We start from the raw sequence: 21,113 nt of genomic DNA, 5'->3' as shown, positions 1-21,113 counted from the left end.
TCTGTAATTCACTTAAGGGGCTTGGCACATGGTGGTTGACTCTAGCCCACATATGCCATGCATTGAAAATGCCCAGAAGGGCTCATTTAGAGCCCTGTTATTTCATTTAGATTTGGATCCTGACACCCCCAGTTCACCCACACTGTCTCTGGCTCCATCAAGACCAAGACTTGGGGGACTTCCCTGGCGGCACAGTGGTTAAGACTCTGTGCTACCACTGCAGGGGGCCCAGGTTCAATCCCTGGTCAGAGAACTGGATCCCACATGCATGCCACAACTAAGAGTTCTCGTGACGCAACTAAGTAGCCCGCGAGCCACAACTAAGGAGCCCTCCTACTGCAACTAAGGAAGACCTCCTGCTGCAACTAAGGAGCCTGCCTGCTGCAACTAAGACCTGGTGCAACCAAATAAATAAATTAAAAAAGAAAAAAGACCAAGACTTGGGCTGGTAGGGCAGAGGAGCTGCCCTGTACCTGGGGTCTTCTTTCCAGGAAAAGCAGGCGAGGCGGAGCTAAAAGGTATGTTCCCCAGGGTCCTCTCAGAAGACCTGTCTGGGTCCTGGTGGTAGAGGTGGGGGAGAAAAGCACCTGGAAGCCTTAATTTCTCGTCACAAACAAAGATCAAGTAACCCCCTCCCAGGGCTGCTGTGAGCAACCAGAGAGAGATGGTGTTTTAGTATAAGCTCGATAAATGCTAAGCTCCTGTTAAAATCTCTGTGCTTGTTTTCTGAACAGGGAAAACCAAGCTTCCACCCTCTGGCTCTGCCCTCAAACAAGAGAGGGTCCTGAGGGGCATGGTGACTTGAGTCGGCGAGCAGGAGCCTCTGGGCAGGGGAGGAGGTGTTGTTTACAGTCAGCACAGCTGGCCTGGGGCTCACGCTGGGCAGCCAGCCAGGCCAGTCCTAAGCTCTGAGGCCCTCCAGGGCCTGGACCCAGGGTCAACCTTCCATGGGAGCCTGAGGGCTGCTAGACCGAGTGGGGACCCTCTGAGGTGCCTCCCTGAAGGGCACAAAGCGAGGCTGCTGGCCCCAGGGACCCAGAGAGGAGAGAGCAGGACAGCAAATCTGCCCCTTCATCCCCCCCTTCCTTCCTTTCTTCCTTCCTTCCTTTCTTCCTTCCTTCCTTCCTTCCTTCCTCCCTCACTCCCTCCTTTCCTTACTTCTTTCCTTCCCACACAATTCTTGACCACCTATTATGTACCAGGCACTTTTAGGGCACGGGGGACACAGTCCTGATTAGGCATAACTGCCAACCTGGAAACACATTCACTGATTCACACATTCCACTCACTGGTTCAGTAAAGTGTTTCATCTCTTTGTTGATTCATTCTCTCAACAGTTTTTCAGTAAATTCCTGCAGTATTGTGGGTAGGTAAAGCTCGGAGGGCGAACTACCTCCATTTCAACCCTGGCTCTGCCACTTACTATCTGTGACCGTGGGCCAGTTGCTTAACCTACCCGAGCCTCAGTTTCCACATGTGTAAAATGGGACAGCACCTCACAGGACTGTGGTGAAGAGACTGAGCTGTTCTCCTGCACCTGCGTACCCCCAGCTCAGTGAGGGCCTCACTCACGTGTTCGACCCCCAAACACTCCCTACACACTGCCAGGCCCTAGGCTGGGTCCTTGGAGAATGTTCATTCTTCCTTCCTTCACTCATTCAACACACATGAACAGAGCACCTTACAGCACAGTACAGGGTTATGATGCTATGACTACATAGTCACACTGCTTGGGATTGGGATTTGGGCTCTGCCTCTTTCTAGTTGGTGACCTTGGGCAAATCATTTCATCTCTCTGTGCCTCAGTTTCTTCACCTGTAAAACGGCAACAAAAATTATACCCACCTCCTGGGTCTAGTGTGAGAAGAACTGAGGTGGTGCACATAAAAATATCAGTAGTTATTTTTCTAGATGAGAGGGATTCTGGTTAGAATGAAAGTCTGGCTTCTGAAAACTTGACCGCACCAGATGGCTGGCCCCTTGGCGCCGGCCCCTCGGCGCGCAGGTTCCCGCCCTCCCCACCCAGACCAGGGGGTGGTGCCTCCATTCTGATGATAGGGCGACACCTACTGGCGCAAAGCTAGACCCGCAGCCCCACACTTTTCCTTGTGGGTCTCAAACTCCCTTTGCAGCGACGTCTTTGGGCTTTTCTAGTCCAGTGATTCTCAGCAGGGGGAGGAAAGAGGAGGTGGGTAAATGTGGTCCAGACTATTCTCTCACCACCTCCCTAATCCAGACTATCACCTCCTTTGCCTGGATTAAGGTGCAGCCTCCTCAGCTTCCTCCCCTGCCTTCCTATCCCAGCGCAAGAGCTAAGGAATTTTTTTAAAGGTAGGTCATGTTGCTGTCTGCTCACAATTTCCAACGATTCCCATCTCAGAATAAAATAAAAAGACCTCGGGAATTCCTGGCGGTCCAGTGGTTAGGACTCCGTGCTCTCACTGCGGGGGGCCCAGGTTCGGTCCCTGATGGGGGAATTAAGATCCCACAAGCCATGCAGCACTGCCCAAAAAACAAACAAAAAACAAAGACCTCATCGTGGCCTGCAAGGCCTCACATGATATGGTCCCTGTCACTTCTCTGGCCTCTCTGCTTCGAGTGTGTACATGCATTGTCTCCCCCAGCTGGAGGATAAGCTCCTTCATGGCAGGGCCTTGTCTGTCTATCACTGCTCCATCCCAGGGTCTAGCCCAGAGAGTAGCACACAGTGGGTGCCCAACAAATACTTGGTGAGTGAATGAATACTCCAGCCAGACTGAATAACTTTGGTCCTTCTCCTTGGAACACTCCCCACCCCAGCCCCCTTGCTTTTGTATGATTCACTCACCGGTCAGATTTTAGTTTAGATGCCACTTCCTGCAGGAAGCCCTCCTTGATCTCCTCTCCCTAATGGGCTGGGCATCCTCCTCCAGCACCAACATCATTCTCTGTGCCCTTACTGTTGCACTTACCAGAAGCTATTGCAATAGTCACCTTCTTCTTGCCTCCCCCACCAGGCTGTGAGCTCGTTGAGGACAGGGTCTGCTCTCTCTAGATCCCCTCTGTTTAGAAGAGACCCTGCCAGGATGAGAGGCCATCTGCTCTACAGTTAAGAGCAAGAAATTGAGCACCAGGCTGGCTTGGGTTCGAATCCCAACTGCACCAGTCTATGAGACCTTGAGTGCATTCCTCAACCTCTCTGTGCCTCGATTCTCTAATCTGTGAAATGGGTACAAAACAGTGCTTCCCGGTACTGACACTTGGAGGATGTCACATCCCTGGCACAGACCAAATGGTCAGTACATGTTAGCCACTAGTGTTTGTAGGAACCTAGTAAAACCGTCATTGAATAAATGAACATTCAGCAATTTTAATCCAAGAGCCTTGAGACACTCTTCCTCAGATGAATCTCACACAGCTCTGTGCATCTCTTAGACCTACACCTCCCCTCACAGCAACCCCCACTTCCTGCTGAGGACAGGACTGCCCTGCGGGGTAGGGACAAAGCCCCCAGCCCCCTTTTCTGTATCCCTAGAGGGCAGTATAATCCTGGTATGCAGCTCAATAAATAATATCTCTTATTTTCATTCATTCAAACATGATACTCCATTCCCTTTCTGAGTACTTCTGCCCCCTCTTGAGAAGCCAGTTCCCCTTACTTCCCATCCCACCTGGGCCCTTGATTCTCCCATCCTGAGTCCTGTGCCCTCCGGGTGATCCCTAGTGACCTACACACTTGCACGTGAGCTGACAGCAGGCAATGTGCTACCCCTGCCCATTGTGCTGGGAGGTTCTGACTCCTGCTCTGGGATGAGATGCCAACCAGGTGACCCTAGGGAGTATGGTTCGCAGTGCTGGCTCCTTCTCATCTTTTAGATCATACTTTGTTACCCACTCAGAGAGGCCTTTCCCAATCAGTGTATCAGAAAAGCTCTTTGCCCTATCATTTTCCATCCCAGCCCCCTGTTTCAGTTTCTACACAGCACTCATTACACTGTTCAAAATCATCTTTATTAGGTTGTTTAACCTTTCTTCCCCACCCCCAAGAGTACAAGCGCCAAGAAAGCTGTAGTATCTTCTTTAGCACTTTGCAGGGCCTGGCATGTGGGAGATGCTCCTTCAGAATTTGCTGTGTTAGTGAATGAGTCTCTTTCTATGTGGCGTTGCCTTATCTTGCTTCCGCTGAAAGGTGAACAAAGATGCAGAGGATGGAGAAGTAGGATACTCGTGGCTGTTTCAGATGTCCTTTAGGGATCTAATGCTCCTTCCCTGGCTCAGGCACAAAAGACTTCTGCTTGGCTGGGGAAGAGGGAGTGAACCCTGGGAACTGCATCTGCTGAGCTCTGGAGCGTGGGTTGCCAGCCCTCTCCTCCACTGGCCAGGCTCTTCCAGTTAATCAGCCTGCGCACAGACACAGGAGGAGAGGGCTTTGAGCGAGACGATGACCGTTCCCCAAGCTGAAGACCTCGAGGACACAGTCTTCGCAGGGCCCCCCTTGGCTTCAGGAGCCCCCTGGAGGCAGAGTGGGCTGGCTGGGGAGGAATCTGGGGCCGTAGTCTCTCTGCAGGGTGGCAGGGGTCCCCTGGTCTGGGCAAGGCCTCCCCCACCTAGGGGAGCCTCCTGATTTATATGGGGGGGCCGGTTTTCCCCACATAACAAGATGTAAGTCTTCATTGGAGGGATGACAGGTCCTAAGTTGGGACTAGGGACGCGGGGTGGCCCTGGGAGTGCTGCCAGGGAGATGTGTTTCCCACGAGTACAGTCGATAACGAAAGTTAAGTGAGCTTTGGGGATGGCCTTCTGATGGCGGGCCGGCTTTCCACCTAGAAGGAAGGAAAAGACCAAAGATTTGTGCTAGCACTGAAAGGGATATGGTTCCATTAATTCATGTGTTCATTCACTTGTTCATTCATTCAACAGGGATTTTTTTTAATTTTTATTTTATATTGGAGTGTAGTTGATTTACCATGTTGTGTTAGTTTCAGGTGTACAGCACAGTGATTCAGTTATACATATACACACATACATTCTTTTTCGGATTCTTTTCCCGTGTAGGTTATTACAGAATACTGAGTAGAGTTAACAGGGATTTAACTGCGTGTTAGTTGACGCACAAAGATGGGAAGACAGCGGGGCCTAAGAGCGTGGATTTCAGCACTGGGGAGACCTGAGTTTAAACCTGGCTTCCCCCTATCAGCTCTCTGCCTTCCAGGAACATGGAGGTCACTGCATCAGAGCCTCTCAACCCCGCTGTGCCCGCGAGCTGCCTGAGCATCTTGTGAACATGCAGATTCTGGTACAGCGAGCGGGTCTGGAGTGGAGCCTGAGAGTCTGCGTTTCTAACAAGCTCCCAGGGAATGCCGGTACTGCTGGTCCACGGGCCGCACTGTAGTGAGGAGTAAGAGGAGACCCCCGGCCGCCTTCTACAGGTGAGGAAACTCAGGCTCAGCTTGTACAGATGTTGGTGGTCCTCAGGGAACATCATGTTGTTCTTCCTTCCCCACCCATAATCTTGTCCATCGGTCCCCTCTGCCCTGGGGATCCCTGCTCTGTCCACCCCGCCAAACGGGGAGAAGCCAAGAACCAGTCAATCGATTTATCGGTGAAGCAAGGCCAGAGCAGGTCTCTCTGAACCCAAAGCCTGTGCTCTTAGAAAAGTAACATTTCAAGTTACCCACATAATAAACAAATCCATCCTCTTCACTACGTGCTCTTCACTGCGGCACAGGCTTCAGAAGGAAGCTTCTGTGCTGGTAGGTTAGTTAACACAGGAAATACAGTCGATCCTTGAACAACACGGGCTTGAACTGCAGGTCCACTTATATGCAGATGTTTTTCAATAAATACCAATTACTACACAATCCGTAGTAGGCTGAATCTGTGGATGTGGAACCTCAGATACGAAGGGCTGATTGTAGTTATAGGCGGATTTTCTACTGCGTGGAGGGTCAGCACCCTTAACCCCCAAGTTGTTCAAGGTTCAACTGTAACTGAAGCCCACCCATGGCTTGAGAATCCTGGTGGCCCCAGAGGGGAGGGTGTCTGCCCTCTGCTGCCAGCACCCCCCAGCCTGCCCAGCCCCCTCAGCTTCAGGGCTGAGGCACCCTCTGCCACCTCTTACCTGAGCTAGTCTCCAAGCCCGTCTCCGGGCCCCTGACTTTGGGGCAGGCTCTCAGGTCCCTGGGGTCTTCTGTTGGGACTGTTACTGATTCCATAGCGCCTGGCTTAGCACTGGCAGAGGGAGCCGTTGTCAGCAGCCTTTTCCAGGATGCAGCTCCCACCCGAGGACCAAACGTTTTATATTTACCAGCTCCGGATCCGCTGAGTGAATTCCACCACGAGCCACAGGAACTGGCTTGGAGCAGTTGGGGGATTGCTTTGATCAACGGGGTTATGTCAACAGGGTTGCTGTCGGGTCACTGGGAGGTAGGCCTTCTACCAAACAGATGCTGTTTCCTCCAACTCCAGCTGCTTCCTCACTTGAGACAAGCCTTGGAACCTTCTCATCCAGGCCTCAGTTTCCCAAACCTCAGTCATTCTCTGGCTGCATTCCCAGTTTTCAGTTGTTTTTAGTTTTGCTTCTTTTCTACCTAAGAACTATATGGAATACTGCTGACAATATGTCCATGTCTTAGTCGGTTCAAGCAGTGATAGACTAGGCGAGTTAAACCACAAACGTTTGTTTCTCACAGTTCTGGATGCTGGGAAGTCTGAGATCAAGGCGCCTATAGATTTTAGTGTTTGGTAAGGACCTGCCTACTGGTTCATAGATGGCTGTCTTTCTACTGTGTCTTCACCTCACAGAAAGTGCAAGAAAGCTCTCTGGGGTCCCTTTTACAAGGGCACTAACCCCATCATGAGGGCTCCACCTTACCTAGGGTCAGTATCCTGTTTTTCTCCATCCTGGATCCCTTCAGGTTGCACTGTTGGGGTGGCTGCATTGGCTGGTGGCCTGATGGCTGCAACATCCTTTGTTTACTGTTATGGCAGGTGACATTCTTTGTCCACAAGAGGAAACTTGGTATGGCTTCATTAAACAGAAACAGTAGTACTACTATAAATAAGTAACTATGTATGGTAGAAGATGGTACCCCAAAGATGTCCATGCCTTAATCCCCAGAACCTGTGAAAAATGTTACCTTACACAGCAAACGCATCTTTGCAGGTGTGATTAAGGGTATTCCAATTCTGACACCAGTTCTGATGTGTTTTGTTTTGTTTTGTTCCACATTACCAACCAATTAATTCATTTCTGACATTACCTACCTGGAGATAGCTTCACATCTCACAGGCTAAGAGTTCAGTCCTACAAGACTGCCTGTCACAGACATCAATCACAAGTCCTGGTTTGTCACCTGTGCTTCTGACCTACAGATGGGAGGGTCCCACAATGCACTCCTTGGATTCGATTAGTTTGCTAGAGCTGATCACAGAACTCAGAGAAACATTTTACTTACTAGATTACTAGTTTGTTATAAAAGAATATAACTGGGCTTCCCTGGTGGCGCAGTGGTTGAGAGTCCGCCTGCCGATGCAGGGGACGCGGGTTTGTGCCCCGGTCCGGGAAGATCCCACATGCCGCGGAGCGGCTGGGCCCGTGAGCCATGGCCGCTGAGCCTGCGCGTCCGGAGCCTGTGCTCTGCAACGGGAGAGGCCACAGCAGTGAGAGGCCCGCGTACCGCAAAAAAAAAAAAAAAAAGAATATAACTCAGGAAGAGATGCACAGGCGAGGTATGTGTGGAGGGCTAGGAGCTTCCACACTGTCTGAGAGCGCCACTTTTTCCCAGTCTCCACGTGTTCACCAACCCAGAAGCTCTCCAAACCCTGTTCTTTTGGGTTTTAATGGAGGTTCGTTACATAGGCACGACTGATCAAATCACTGGCCTTTGGTGGCCATCAGTCTCCATCCCCGCTCACATCACAGAGGTCAGTGGGTCGGTGGAACTGACAGTTCCAACCCTCTAATCACGTGGTTGGTTCTCCTGCCCACATTCTTAGGTGACACAGGGGCTTTCCAAAAGTCACCTCATTTACATAACAAAAGACACCCTTTTCACTCTTCTGACTTGGGAAATTTTAAGGCTGTTAGGAGCTCTGTGCCAGGAACCAGAAGACCAAATATATATTTATTTAAATATATATATTTATCAGAGGTGTGGACTTTGAGATAGGGATATTGATCTGGATTATCTGAGTGAGTTCAATCTAATCACACTAGTCCTTATAATTGGAGACCTTCTCCTGGCTGGGTTAGAAAGAGATGTCACAGGGACTTCCCTCGTGGCGCAGTGGTTAAGAATCTGCCTGCCAATGCAGGGGAACGGGTTCGGGCCCTGGTCCAGGAAGATCCCACATGCCGCGGAGCAACTAAGCCTGTGGGCCACAACTACTGAGCCTGTGCTCTAGAGCCCGTGCTCAACAAGAGAAGCCACCACAATGAGAAGCCCGCGCACCGCAACGAAGAGTAGCCCCCACTCGCCGCAACTAGAGAAGGCCCACACACAGCAACAAAGATCCAACGCAGCCAAAAACAAATATGTTCAATAAATTTAAAAAAAAAAGAAAGGAAGGATAGGGACTTCTTTGGCTGTCCAGTGGTTAAGACTCCGCACTCCCATTGCAGGGTGCACGGGTTCCATCCCTGGTCAGTGGGGAGAACTAAGATCCACATGCCTCACAGTGCAGCCAAAAAAAAAAGAAAGAGGGGCTTCCCTGGTGGTGCAGTGGTTGAGAATCTGCCTGCTAATGCAGGGGACACGGGTTCGAGCCCTGGTCTGGGAGGATCCCACATGCCGCGGAGCAACTAGTCCCGTGAGCCACAACTAGCGAGCCTGCGCATCTGGAGCCTGTGCTCCGCAACAAGAGAGGCCGCGATAGTGAGAGGCCTGCACACCGCAATGAAGAGTGGCCCCCGCTTGCCACAACTAGAGAAAGCCCTCGCACAGAAACGAAGACCCAACACAGCAAAAATAAATAAATTAATTAATAAACTCCTACCCCCAATATCTTAAAAAAAAAAAAGAAAGAAAGGAAGGATATCCTAAGTACACTTAGCAAAAGTTAACTGTTGAATCTGGGTAATAGGGGTATAGAAAATATTTCATTACTTTCACTACGCTTGTGTACTTTAACAAAGTTTTCAAAATGAAAAGGAATTTAAAAGTGTATGTCAAGGATGTGTGCCGAGGATGTCTGTGAAGAGTAAAGGAAACCATTACATGAAAAGTGAGCAGAGAAAAAAAAAAGTAGCATTTATAAATTAATACACTGTTATATAATTCATGATTTTTAAGCTGTTTATAATCAAAATGATAAACTAAATTGTATAAATAGACATTTGTCAGTTTATCTACAGTGCTTCAAGTTTACATCCACAAGCTGGCCAACCAGTTTAAAAAAATCTCCTTATTGGGAAAATGCAAGGTAGCCCATGTGTAAATAGTGACTGAGCTTTGGGAAGACTTTAGGGTAGGGGGTGGATGAGGTTTAGGCCGGAGACTTTGGAGATGGTGACGGGAACTGTGTCTCACTCTGGGGGCTAAGGGGAAGAGGGGGTTAGAGGGGGAGGAACTCAGGTTGAGGGGGCCAGTTAGTAATACACTGGAGGAATGGCCCCTAGTGAGAAACCAGGAAAGTCAGTCCTTCACTCATTCAATCAACACAGGTATACTTACTCCCATGTATACAACCACCCTGCCCAAATTTTTGCACTTCTTCCTCTCTATTACTCTAAAGAGTTTCCATCATCTCACCGTCATTTAATGAAGACCACTATGGGGTCCAGATTTTATTCAACCAACTGTGCTGTTAGAACCATTCTCAGCTGGAACATTAAAACACCCAAATCTCTGTAATGTGCATTTGTATCGAGACATTCTGCCAAGTCTAATGTAATCTCCCTTCCTCCTGGACCTAGCACCTTTAGAATCCAGTTACACCTATATTCCCCAGGTTTCAGCTCATTTATTAGTTAAGGTGCTCTCTCTCTCTCTTTCTTTCTCTTCCTCCTTCCCTCCCTCCTTCCTTCTTTTCCTTCCACCCCCCTTCCCTTCCCTTCCTTTCCTTCTTTCTTTCTTGTGTGTAAACCATCTCCATAGCCAGACTCTATGCTTGTTCCCTGGGGCATTTTGGAATTAGACTCTTTTTATAGATCTGGAGACAAATGAAGGATGGTGGAGTGGTCTCTGAAAGGAACCAGCATCTCCTTGCAAAATAACTTCCTACTATGAGGTTATTACATGCTCTCCAGGGAAAGCAGGACCAGCCCATTCCATGGGAGGAGGGACTGCTTCTGTGGCATGGGAGTTTCACTGAATTCTGGATTTGGGGAGTCAGGGGACTCAGTCATCTGCATCCACCCAAACATCCCCATTTCGATTCCTAAGTGTCCCTTGTTCCCAGTCAATGCATCTGGCCCGTTGCAGTTATACTGCAATTATATTACAACTTACATTGCAATTATATTGAAGTTTAGCAACTCACAGGATCAGCTCCGTCCAATTTTTGACTGCATAAACCCTGTGGCTACAAGAGATGAGAAAACATATTTAGAGTAATCAGGAGTGGGCCCTGGTTCTCTGGCTCTGTCTTGAGCTGAGAATTTAAACCCTAAATATTTCTTTTTTGAAACTCTTCAGTGTAATTATAAACAGCCAGTTCACCCCACAGTCCTTGTGGTCCTCACTCTCACCATAATGGTCAGTTGTAGCAACTGCTCCATCTACAGCCTTACCTTCATTAGGCACTTTCCTCTAGGCAACAATACTTATTGTGATGAATGGTAAGTTATGTAACTATTTTTTGCCTGCATGAAATAGACTAGATCTGCATCACCTTCAAACTTAATGCCCTGATTTCCATCTTTGAGCGTCAGTTTCCTGCAGAAATAGAAACCTTGCTGGACTTTCTCTTTAATTAAACTTTTTATTTTGAAATAATTGTAGGTTCACATGCAATTGTAAGAAACAATACAGAGCAATTCCATCCCCCTCTCCATCCTTCACCCAGTTTCCCCCAATGGTAACACCTTGCAAAACTGTAGTACAATATCACAGCCAGGATATTTATATTGACATAGTCAAGGTACAGAACATTTCCATCAATGCAAAGATCCCTTACCTTGTTTCTAAGCTTATTTTAACTAGAAATGGATTTAATACAGAGAATTAAATGTTTACAAACTTACTGGAGGGGCTGAAAAAATGGTCTCTAGACTGGGCTTTTATTAATGGCTCCCAGAATACCATTGAACTCACCAGTTAGGAGCTATTACTTCTGCCACAATCAGGAAGATGGGGAATTGAGAGGCCACCCCTGAGATTATTGCACTCAAGAACGTATCACCACAGCAAGGGTCCATGGATCTAAATTTGGGACTAGAAGCTGGTTCCCAGGCACTAGAATGCTGAGTTAGGCTGGCAACATCTCACAGATGCTTCTGAACACTCATGAAGCTGGAGACTGGCCACAATGCACTGCTGCAACCCCCCACATTTGCATGACCTTTCTTGTCAGCAAAAATCAGCTAACATCAGCAGGCCAATGGCTACTCCCTCTCTTCCACCCTGCAAATCTTACCTACTGGCAGAACCATCTGTATCTGGGATTCTAACTGCTACTGAGTCTGGGAAATAAAATTTTAACTTTTTAAATTCTGGAAGGAATGCATGCCGAGTCTCAATTGACTACATCCAACACAGATGACTCAGAAGTAGATTTGCATGCTTAGTATTGGGAAGACAGGAGAGTTCCTATCAGATTTGCTATCATTTTCCTGTAAATGAAAGGGTGAAGTCAACTGCTGCTGAGTTTTTTAGTTTCTCTAGTTATTGTGAAGAGAGGAGCAGTCAATTGGCCAGACTGACATTTGCTGAAGTCCCTCTTAAGGCTGGCAGTCATGGATTTGTAGGGAACAGTCTGTCCCACTGGGTACTTTCTCCAATTGTGTTTGGCTGTTTAGGTGTCAGCAAAGGGAAAAGGAGCAGTTGGATTCACCCAGGGCTGAAATTTTTACCAAATCCATGTGACAAAGAGCAAAGGAGTTTTGGATTGTGACAAGAGTGTTTTTAAAATTATGGATCATGAAAAATAAATAGGGTCGGAAGTGAAGAAAGGAGAAAGCCGAGGAACTGTTTGGAAGTAGAAAAGTCAATGGCCTGAAGGTGCTGAAAAGTTGGAAAGAGGCCACAGAGTGGCTGGTCACGTCTGCAGGCAGACTTTTGTTTCCAGGCACCCTCATTCACATCCAGGCTAATCCTGGATCTCCTCTAAACAGGGAAGCGGGCAGTGGTTGGCTCAGAAAGTAGAAAAACATAATCGTGGTTCTGCAGCTTTGATGCCACAACTAGGTTCACATCTCTGCTTCATCACTTGCAAGATGCGTGACAGCTGGCAATTCATTTACCCTGAGACTCCGTTTTCCCTTCTTCAAAAGGGAAACAAAAACATCGTATGTTGGTGCGAGGACTTGAGATAATGCACATAAAGCGCTTAACACAGTGCCTGGCACACAGTAAGCTCTGAACACGTAGGAGCTGTTATTGTGATATTTGGAATAGAAAACCAAGAAACGGTTACAAGGCGAACAATTCTAAGTGTAGAAGTAACTGTTATTACAGTAGGCGCATGCGCCTGTCCACGAGCTACGGCTAGGGCGAACGCTGCGCATGCGCCGGAAGTTGCAGACGGGAAGCCAGCGAGGTCGGTTCCGCCCGACTCCAACATGGCGGCGCCCTTTGTCTGCTCTGAAGTGCTGTCCCCGGCCTCCTCGCTGCCGTGATGCACCTCCCTCTGCGGTGGGGTCCAGGACATGGCAGGTGAGGGTCAGCAAGCATCCGGGGCCGGAGGAGTCCCAGGAGTTGGGCGGAGGCGGCGCAGGATGGGGCGCGGCGGGACGCAGGGGACGGTTGTGTGGGGGAGGGGAGGGAAGTGGACTGAGAAGGGAACCCGGACTGAGGGGACCCCACAGGACAAGAGGGTGCGGGGCAAATGGGTGGGGGGCGCCGCCCGGCGAGCGGGCGGGGAGTGGGCGGGCGGACCGGACCCGCCGTCCCGGCGAGGGAGCGCGAGTCGCCTCCGGGCTGGGTGACACCCCAGCTGGTAGCATCTCCGCCCCCGCCGCCCGGCTGTCACCGCCCCTTGACCCCGCGCGCCGCAGCTGGTGGGCGTTCTGAGGCCGCGAGGTGGCGGGGTGCAGGCGTAGTTCTCTTTGGCCGGCGGGGCCCGACGGCACAAGCCTGTCAGGGCCTAGGAGGAGCTTGACGTGTAGGAGGCCGACACTGCCCCTGTATAAGATTATTTCATTCATTCGTTGGTTCCACAGACAGTGGTTCAGCTCTTGATAGGTTCTGGGGATAGAGAGAGTGATCCGGACTGGCATAGTGGTTAAAAAGTTTAAACTGTGGAGCCTGGCAGCCAGGTTTGAATCCCGACTCTGTGCTTGCCAACTGTGTCCTTCGTTAGTCTCTCGCTCCCTGTCACGGTTTCCTCATCCTTAAAGCAGAGTTGAGAATAAAATCTGCTTCCTAAGATGGTTATAAAGATTAAATGAGGTAATAGGTGTAAAGTACTGAGAATGCTTCCTGGCACAAAGTAAACGCTGTATGTGTTTGTTGCTGTTATCTTTCGTATCCACATCACCACCCAGAGCTCAGAGATTCATGTGGGAGACATACAGATGCATAGGCAATTCTGATATGATGGAAGAAAAGCAGAAAAGTTCGTGCTCTGGAAACACTGAGTAGAGGCACCTCACTCAGTCTAGGCGAATCCAGGGAGGCTTCTGTTCCCCAGGAAACTGAGACCTGAAGGATGCTTGGGGAGCACGGGCAGGAAAGAGGGAGAGTATTCTCAGTTGAAGATAGAGTTTGTGAGAAAGCTGGGAAGCCAGTGTAATAATTAAATGAAGTTCTCTGCCTAGAGACAGAGATTAGAGGTAAGACTAAAGAGGCAGTCTGGTCTGGTCCTAGGGGGCCCTCCCCACTTTTCTTTTTTTTTTTGGCCAGCATGCGGGATCCTTAGTTCCCTGACCAGGGATCGAACCCATGCCCCCTGCAGTGGAGGCAGTAGAAGCCGGAGTCTTAACCACTGGACCACCAGGGAAGTCCCCTAGAGGGCCTTTTAAACTTAGCTGTGGACTTGAAATTTTAGGTTAATGGGACTTCATTTAAAAGTCAGATTTGTGGGCTAGAAAGATCACTCTAGTTAAAGAACGTATTAAAGGGAGTGGGCCCGGAGGCCAATTAAGAGGTTACTAGAACTATCAGGTGAGAAACGAGGGTGGACTTGAGTTAGATTAGAGGCAGAAGGGTGGGGAGAGATGTTTTGGAGGTAGACTTGGCCAAAGTTGGTGATTACTTAGATGAGGGGTTTAGAGGCAGGGAGGAGTCAGGTTGACTCCACATGTTTGGCTGGTGGCTGGTGGTGCGGCTCAGTGGGATAGGGGGCAGGATGGGGGGCAGGTCTGAGGAGGGAAGATAAATTTCGTTTTGAACATGTTGAAAGTAGGTGCCTGTAAAACGTCCAAGTGGAGCTGTCCAGTGGTGATCTAGCATCCAGCGAAGGTCACTAAAGTTGTGGGCAGGGATGTGTCACCTGGGTGAGGGTCTGGAATGAGAAGCACGGTGTCCGGGACATCCCGGAGGAATGCTAACGCTGTAATGATACTTGGACACAGCCTCATTGCTTTTGCTTGTCGACCTCGTGTTATGTCTTTCGGTCAGCAGGCGTTCCTGAGCGTAGGGAATGGCACTGGCTTTATTGATCTTTGTGTCTCAGATGTCCAGCACAGGGGCTGGCGTGCAGCAGGCCAGTAACAATCCAATTTAACGCTTACTGAACACTTTGTGCCAGGCTCTGTGCTCAGTGCTCAGCATTTGCCTGTGTTTGGTGGATGAAAGGGCAGCTCTTAGGGAGCAGGTACCCTGCAGTTTCTCATCAGTTTTTCCACTTGGTCTTCGATTCAGGTAATGAGCTGGAGGAGGAGCGCCAAGCTGGAGTTGCCCCAGACAAACTGTCAGAACAGAGTAGCCTGGGCTACTTGGAAATCTGAGGTATGTCTGTAATACTCAAAGATGAAACAAACCAGGAGGTCAGTTTGTTTGTCCTTCTTCTCTAGGCTCAATGTGATTCAAATCACCCTTTCAAGATAGCTTTTTCTTTAAAATTATACAGTAATGACAAAATCCTAGTTAGTTTGGTTGGGAGAATGTTGGTAACATTATTGTCGTTTTACTAACAAAGATCATGCTAGGTTAATCCCTGGGCAATGTTCACACCTTGTTTTAAGTAAGTACAAACCAAAATGCTCCAAAATACGGTGGCTGAAAGGAAATAGAAATTTATTCCTCGCTCCTTCACAGCCTGGAAGTAGGCAGTCAGAGCTGGTCAGGGCAGCTCACTCTGTTCCATGAAGTTATCCAGACACAGGGTTTCATTGATCATGTGGCTCTCCTTGCTCAAACCCAGTCTTCCATCTCATGGACTAAGCTGGCTGCTCTAGCTCCTGCCATCACGGATGCACTCTGTCTGGCAGAGAGGGAAAGACAGAGTGGGGAGCACACGCTCATTCCTTTTAAGGTTCTAATGTTTAGAGATACATATTTTTGTACAGTGTGTCCCCAAACACAAGCATCTGGTGTACAACCAAAGGAGGAATCACGACTATTCCAGTGCTAGAGAGAAAGCTGGCTGACGGAACCTGCTGTGTCCCCAGTGTGACTAGATTGCTGGCTTTGGGGGTTGGGCCCAGCCCAAGGGAAGTCCACTGCACTGGTGAAAGAGGGTGGGGTGTGTTTCCCAGGCCTCTGGGTCTCCAAGGCAGGCTCCCCTGGCTTTGGGTAGTTTGTGTTGCTTGGGCCCAGGGAGTCCAGGCTTGTTTACTCATTCAGTGTTTTCTGTGCCTGACGTGTCAGACACTGCGCTGGGGGCTCGGGATGTGAAGATAAGTGAGACTGGATCCTGGGAGCAAGGAGCTCTTAGCCACATGGGTGATCACAGTACAACGCAAGGAACACCACAGATACCTGTTCAAAAGTGTGTGGTGTACAGAAGGAGGATGACTGACGTTGGAAGGCTGTACTGAGGTGGTGAAGATTCAGAGTACATAACATGTTTTGGATTGATAACTATAAAGGTCCCCTCAGATAGAGGCGGCAAGGACTCTGGAGTTGGGTGTGAATCCCTGCTTCCCTGGTTAGTGGCTCTCTGTCCTGAGGGTCAGTTACTTCATTCCTCTTCCTCAGTTTCCTCATCTGTAAAATAGGGATAACAATGTTTACTTCAGAGAACTGTTTTGAGAATTATGTGAGGTCAAGCAAGTAATTCACGGGATCTGCTGTGAACATGTCAGTTCCCTCCTGCTGCAAGGTGTGGGGTGGTTCGAAGCCAGAGAGACACGTTAGGATTGCGGTTGAAGAACACCCAGCCCGATAGGGAAGCCAGGTTGCGGTCTGTCCCTCTCGAGGCAGGAATTATCCAGGTTGTACTCAGAGGATCAAGGACTGCCCTGTGCACTCCCTGTTTTTCTCAGGAGTTCCACCAATGTTCTAATTAAAGTTGTCAACCTGGATTCTCAGAGACCATATTCTGAAAGCTCTGGTGAGGGGTCCTTTGGGAAGGAAAGGATTCCCTCTGCCTGGTTAACTCCTTCAAGCTCAAGTGCTTCTGGGAAACCTTCTCCCAGCCCTACTCACCCCTGCACCCCCGCCCCAGCTGAGTTTGGAGCCCCTCCTCTGTGATTTCTTAGCATCCTGCAATGACCTTGCAGTACTTTTTTTTTTTTTTTTTTTTGGCTGTGTTGGGTCTTTGTTGCTGTGTGCGGCCTCTCTCTAGTTGCCGCAAGTGGGGGCTACCCTTCGTTGTGGTGCGTGGGCTTCTCATTGCGGTGGCTTCTCTTGTTGTGGAGCACGGGCTCTAGACACGCGACTTCAGTAGTTGTGGCGCGTGGGCTCAGTAGCTGTGGCTCGCGGGCTCTAGAGCGCAGCCTCAGTAGTTGTGGCGCACGGGGTTAGTTGCTCCGCAGCATGTGGGATCTTCTTGGACCAGGGCTCGAACCCATCTCCCCTGAATTGGCAGGCGGATTCTTAACCACTGCACCACCAGGGAAGCCCCTCGGAGTACATTCTTACCTCCTATGATGATCATAGGTTTTCTTGCCTGTCTCCCTGTGAGACCACCAGCAGCTCGTGGGCAGAGACAGGGTCTTATTTCTCCTGGTATTCCCACTGTGTAGGTCATTTCCTGGCACGCAGTTGGTGCTCAGTAAACATTGTTGGATGACTGGATGATCGGCCAGTGGGGCTGGAGAGACCTCCAGTGTGATGAGGGTTTGGCATACTATTAATGAAGAGAGGACAACCCAATGGTTTATTTGGTGTTTGGGTGTAATATGGGATGTGGACATGGTAAACTATGACCTAAACTATGAGAGTCTAGGTCAGAGATAGTTTCTCTGTCTTTCTTTTTCCAGTAGAGCAGGGTTTCTCAGCGTCGACATTATTGCCATTTGGGGCTTAGTGAGTCTTTGTCTTGGGGGCCGTCCTGTGCACAGGATGCAAGTAGCATCTCTGGCCTCTGTCCACAGATGCCAGTAGCCCCCACCTGCCTCCAAGTATGGCAGCTGACAATGTCTCCAGAGGAGGCTGTACGTCTCCTGGGGCAAAATTGCCCCCAGCTAAGAACCCCTGAGGTACAGGGTGCTCGTTAGAAGCATGAACTTCTAAGCCAAGCATACCTGAGCTGGTCCTTATACTTACTAGCTGTGTGCCTTTGGGCAAAGTACTTGACCTCTCTTAAGCCTCCACTTCCTCGGGTGTGAAGTGGAGATAATGATGACCTCACACTAACTTTATTGGGTGGAATTATTAATGAGGTAATGCATGTAAAATGCTTAGTCAAGTCCTTGACTCCGTAATTGGTAACCAGCATTATTATGTGTTAGGAGAGGATGACCCTGTGAGGGTCAAGAAAGAAAGTGTGCAGAGTTGAGGAAGAAAAAAATGTTTAGGACAGGAATACATGCATGAGGTCCCAAAATCAGAAGGTTCTAACAAAAGTACTGGGGAAAGTAAGTCACCCTCCCACGCCTGACCCGGTTCCCCTCGCAGATAACTATTAACAGCGTTTGTGTGTCGTGCCCGGGCTCTTCTGTGCATATATATGTCTGTATGTATATATAAGGAAGACCATTTTTAAGTGCCAAATGGCTTGATTTCGTTGCACATATACTGAACCTTCCATTTAGAACGCTGAAAGGGCAGCCTCTGTGGGCAGAGCTTCAGTTTTAACAGTTTGCCACAGAAGAGAGCAGGTGGCCCACTCTCTACCGTCCTGGAATTCCCCCAAAATGGCGCCGCGTGGGTGGCACGGAGGTACTCAGACATGGTGTCTGTCAGGGTAACAGACACCACAAAAGGGAGGGACCCCAACCTTAGAGGAAATGAAAAACTCCCAGTACCTTTTGTGCACAAAGCATATTGTCCTGGAGACCATAATCTACCTCTTTTGCTGGCCACATTTTTAAATGATTGAAATCATAGAGGTCACAAAGAGTAGGCATTTTAGCACCGAGTGCTTTCAGCATTTGCTGCAGATGTGTGTGTTGAGTGTCAGCATAGGTGCCTGGCACTCTCGGAGGTCCTCATGGGTGTCAGTAGCTCAACAGTCCAAGGACCAATTAAGGTTGACCTCAATAATGTAGTCACAGATACGTACAGAAAACCAGAGCATGGGCTCTTCCATTCAAACCTGCTTGTTATGAATTGGAGAGATCAGCCTTGAGCTTCAAAGGAAGGAAGCAAAGGGCATGGTTAGAATTGAGAGTTGTTCACTCATGTCTAAACCGCAGAATGCAGAGCCTCAGAGGTGGCAATTCCAGCCGAGAGTAGGGACCTAGCCCGAAGGGAGGCTTGGTGGGTTCATTGTTACATCAAAAACATGCTCAGCTTCTGGTCTTAAAAGGTCTGGCAGCAGAACCTGTTCTCCTCACCCCACCCGCACTACTTCCTGTACTGGCCGATTAATCTAAGCAGTAATTTTCCTGTCCTGAATGGAAGGCTCCAGGGTTCAGTGGGAAGTTGTATCTCTCCAGCTTCGGCTTCGGAGCCAGGGTGGTGAAGCACTTCTCATTACTATAGTCTCAGGGCTGGGTGGGCCCCTGTCAGGGACTTTCCTGGTTTAGTGTAACTCAGTCAGCTGCCCAAGTTAATGCTTCAAATCATTGCTTAAAGTCAGAAGGAACATAGTTTAATTTTGTAAATTGTCTTTTTAAATATTGAGTAGATACAAAAGAATTCTGTACCGTATAAAGGAAAAGGATACAAGGAACACCCATGTACCCATCACCCAGTTTACAAAAAAGAATGTTACCATTACCTTTGGAGTGCCCCTCCCTGATCCTGTCCCATTCCCACCCCCCCCCAATCACTGAATTTGGCTTTTATCATTCTCTTGCTTTTCTATTTTTTACTTTTTTTTTTTTTTTTTTGGCTGTGCCAAGCCTGCTTGTGGGATTTTAGTTCCCTGACCAGGGATTGAACCTGGGCCACAGCCGTGAAAGTTCTGCATCCTAACCACTGGACCGCCAGGGAATTCCCACCTCTAGCTTTTCTTTATAGTTTTACCGCATGTGTTTGTATTGCTAAGCAATGTATTGTTTAATTTTGCATGTTTTTGAACTAAATAAATCATTTTGTTATTTTTCAGTGATCTAAATTTTTTCCTTAACATATGTTCTTGAGATTAAGCCATGTTACATATAGGTGTATTTCATTTTCACTGATGAATTATGTTCCATTGTATGAGAACATATCCATTCTGTTATTGATGGACATTTGACTTGTTTCCAGTATTTTGCTGAGACAGACAGTGATGCTGTGACCATTCCTGGGACACATGTGTACAGCCTCTCAGGGTACATCCCTGGGAGGAGGACTGGATCACAGGGTGCGTGCATCTTCAATTTGACCAAATAACACCAAATAGTTTCCAAAGTGGTTTCCGCAATTTACGCTTCAACTGACAATTCTGTTTGCTTCACATCCTCCAAACAATGATATTATCACATTAAAAAATTTTTACTAACCTGTTGGAAGGTCAGTGATACCTTATATGGTTTTTTCTTTTTTAATAAATTTATTTTGTTTATTTATTTTTGGCTGCATTGGGTCTTCGTTGCTGCACACGGGCTTTCTCTAGTTGCGGTGAGCGGAGGCTAGTCTTCCTCGTGGTGTGTGGGCTTCTCATTGCGGTGGCTTCTCTTGTTGCGGAGCACGGGCTCTAGGCGCCCGGGCTTCAGTAGTTGTGGTGCACAGGCTTAGTTGCTCCGCGGCATGTGGGATCTTCCCAGACCAGGGATCGAACCTGTGTCCCCTGCGTTGGCAGGTGGATTCTTAACCACTGCTCCATGAGGGAAGCCCCCTCGTGGTTTTGATTTGCATTTTCATGATTATTAGTGTGTTGAGCATCTTTTCATGCATTAATGGATCATTCAGGTTTCAGCTTCTCTGAAACAACTGCTTAAATCTTTTGCTTATTTTTTTATTGAATTGTTTGTCTTTTTATTTATATGTAGACTTTTCTTCTTGTTTTTTGTTTTGATACTAATCCTTTGTCAGTTAGTTGTGTTGTAATTATCCACTTCCAGTTTGTGGCTTGTCTTGTCACTCTAGCTTTTTTTTTTTTAATGAAAAGAAATTCTTTTTTTTTACATTAATTATTTATTTGGCTGCGTTGGGTCTTTGTTGTGTTGTGTGGGCTTCTCATTGTGGTGGCTTCTCTTGTTGTGGAGCTCAGGCTCTAGGCGCGCGGGCTTCAGTAGTTGTGGCACGCAGGCTCAGTAGTTGTGGCTCACGGGCTTAGCTGCTCTGCGGCATGTGGGATCCTCCTGGACCAGGGCATGAACCTGTGTCCCCTGTATTGGCAGGCAGATTCTTAACCACTGCACCACCAGAGAAGTCCCCAATGAACAGAAATTCTTAATTTTAATGTCATTTATCAATTTTTTAATAGCACTTTTTGTTTCTTTTTAAGAAGTTCCTACTTCAAGTTTATAAAGGTATTCCCCCATATATTGTCTTCCAAACATTTTATGATTTTGCCTTTTACATTAAGTTCTTTAGTCTGTTTATAATTATTTT

At 48.4% G+C, this 21,113-nt stretch overlaps 2 protein-coding genes across 3 annotated transcripts in view; one reads left to right on the top strand and one right to left on the bottom strand.

The window, feature by feature from the left end:
• Nucleotides 1-3,977: 3,977 nt before the first annotated feature.
• Nucleotides 3,978-6,227, bottom strand: SRARP (steroid receptor associated and regulated protein). Its single transcript, XM_060015587.2, has 2 exons — nucleotides 6,101-6,227; nucleotides 3,978-4,802 (listed from the first exon to the last, which is right to left on the bottom strand). The coding sequence occupies exons 1-2, from the start codon at nucleotides 6,192-6,194 to the stop codon at nucleotides 4,372-4,374; spliced, it is 525 nt and encodes a 174-aa protein (XP_059871570.2). The 5' UTR covers nucleotides 6,195-6,227; the 3' UTR covers nucleotides 3,978-4,371.
• A 6,462-nt stretch (nucleotides 6,228-12,689) lies between these two features.
• The window catches only part of ZBTB17 (zinc finger and BTB domain containing 17), a 30,319-nt gene continuing 21,895 nt past the window's right edge, over nucleotides 12,690-21,113 (top strand). For both annotated transcript variants that reach the window (XM_060015066.1, XM_060015056.1), the window contains exons 1-2: nucleotides 12,690-12,794; nucleotides 14,943-15,029. The gene's annotated coding sequence lies outside the window, so the exon portion shown is untranslated. The remainder of the gene's footprint in view (nucleotides 12,795-14,942; nucleotides 15,030-21,113) is intronic.

The sequence above is a fragment of the Delphinus delphis genome, chromosome 1 (genome assembly GCF_949987515.2).
Source record: "Delphinus delphis chromosome 1, mDelDel1.2, whole genome shotgun sequence".
Taxonomy (NCBI): Eukaryota; Metazoa; Chordata; class Mammalia; order Artiodactyla; family Delphinidae; genus Delphinus; species Delphinus delphis.
This window is presented reverse-complemented; position numbering and strand designations above follow the sequence as displayed.

What these genes read in the sequence shown, in the direction of transcription:
- SRARP (XM_060015587.2), bottom strand. Translation starts at nt 6,194, where the DNA reads ATGGAATCAGTAACAGTCCCAACAGAAGACCCCAGGGACCTGAGAGCC. An exon ending in GGGCTTGGAGACTAGCTCAG is followed by an intron (nt 4,803 to 6,100) that starts GTAAGAGGTGGC and finishes CCTTCCTTCTAG; the next exon opens with GTGGAAAGCCGGCCCGCCAT.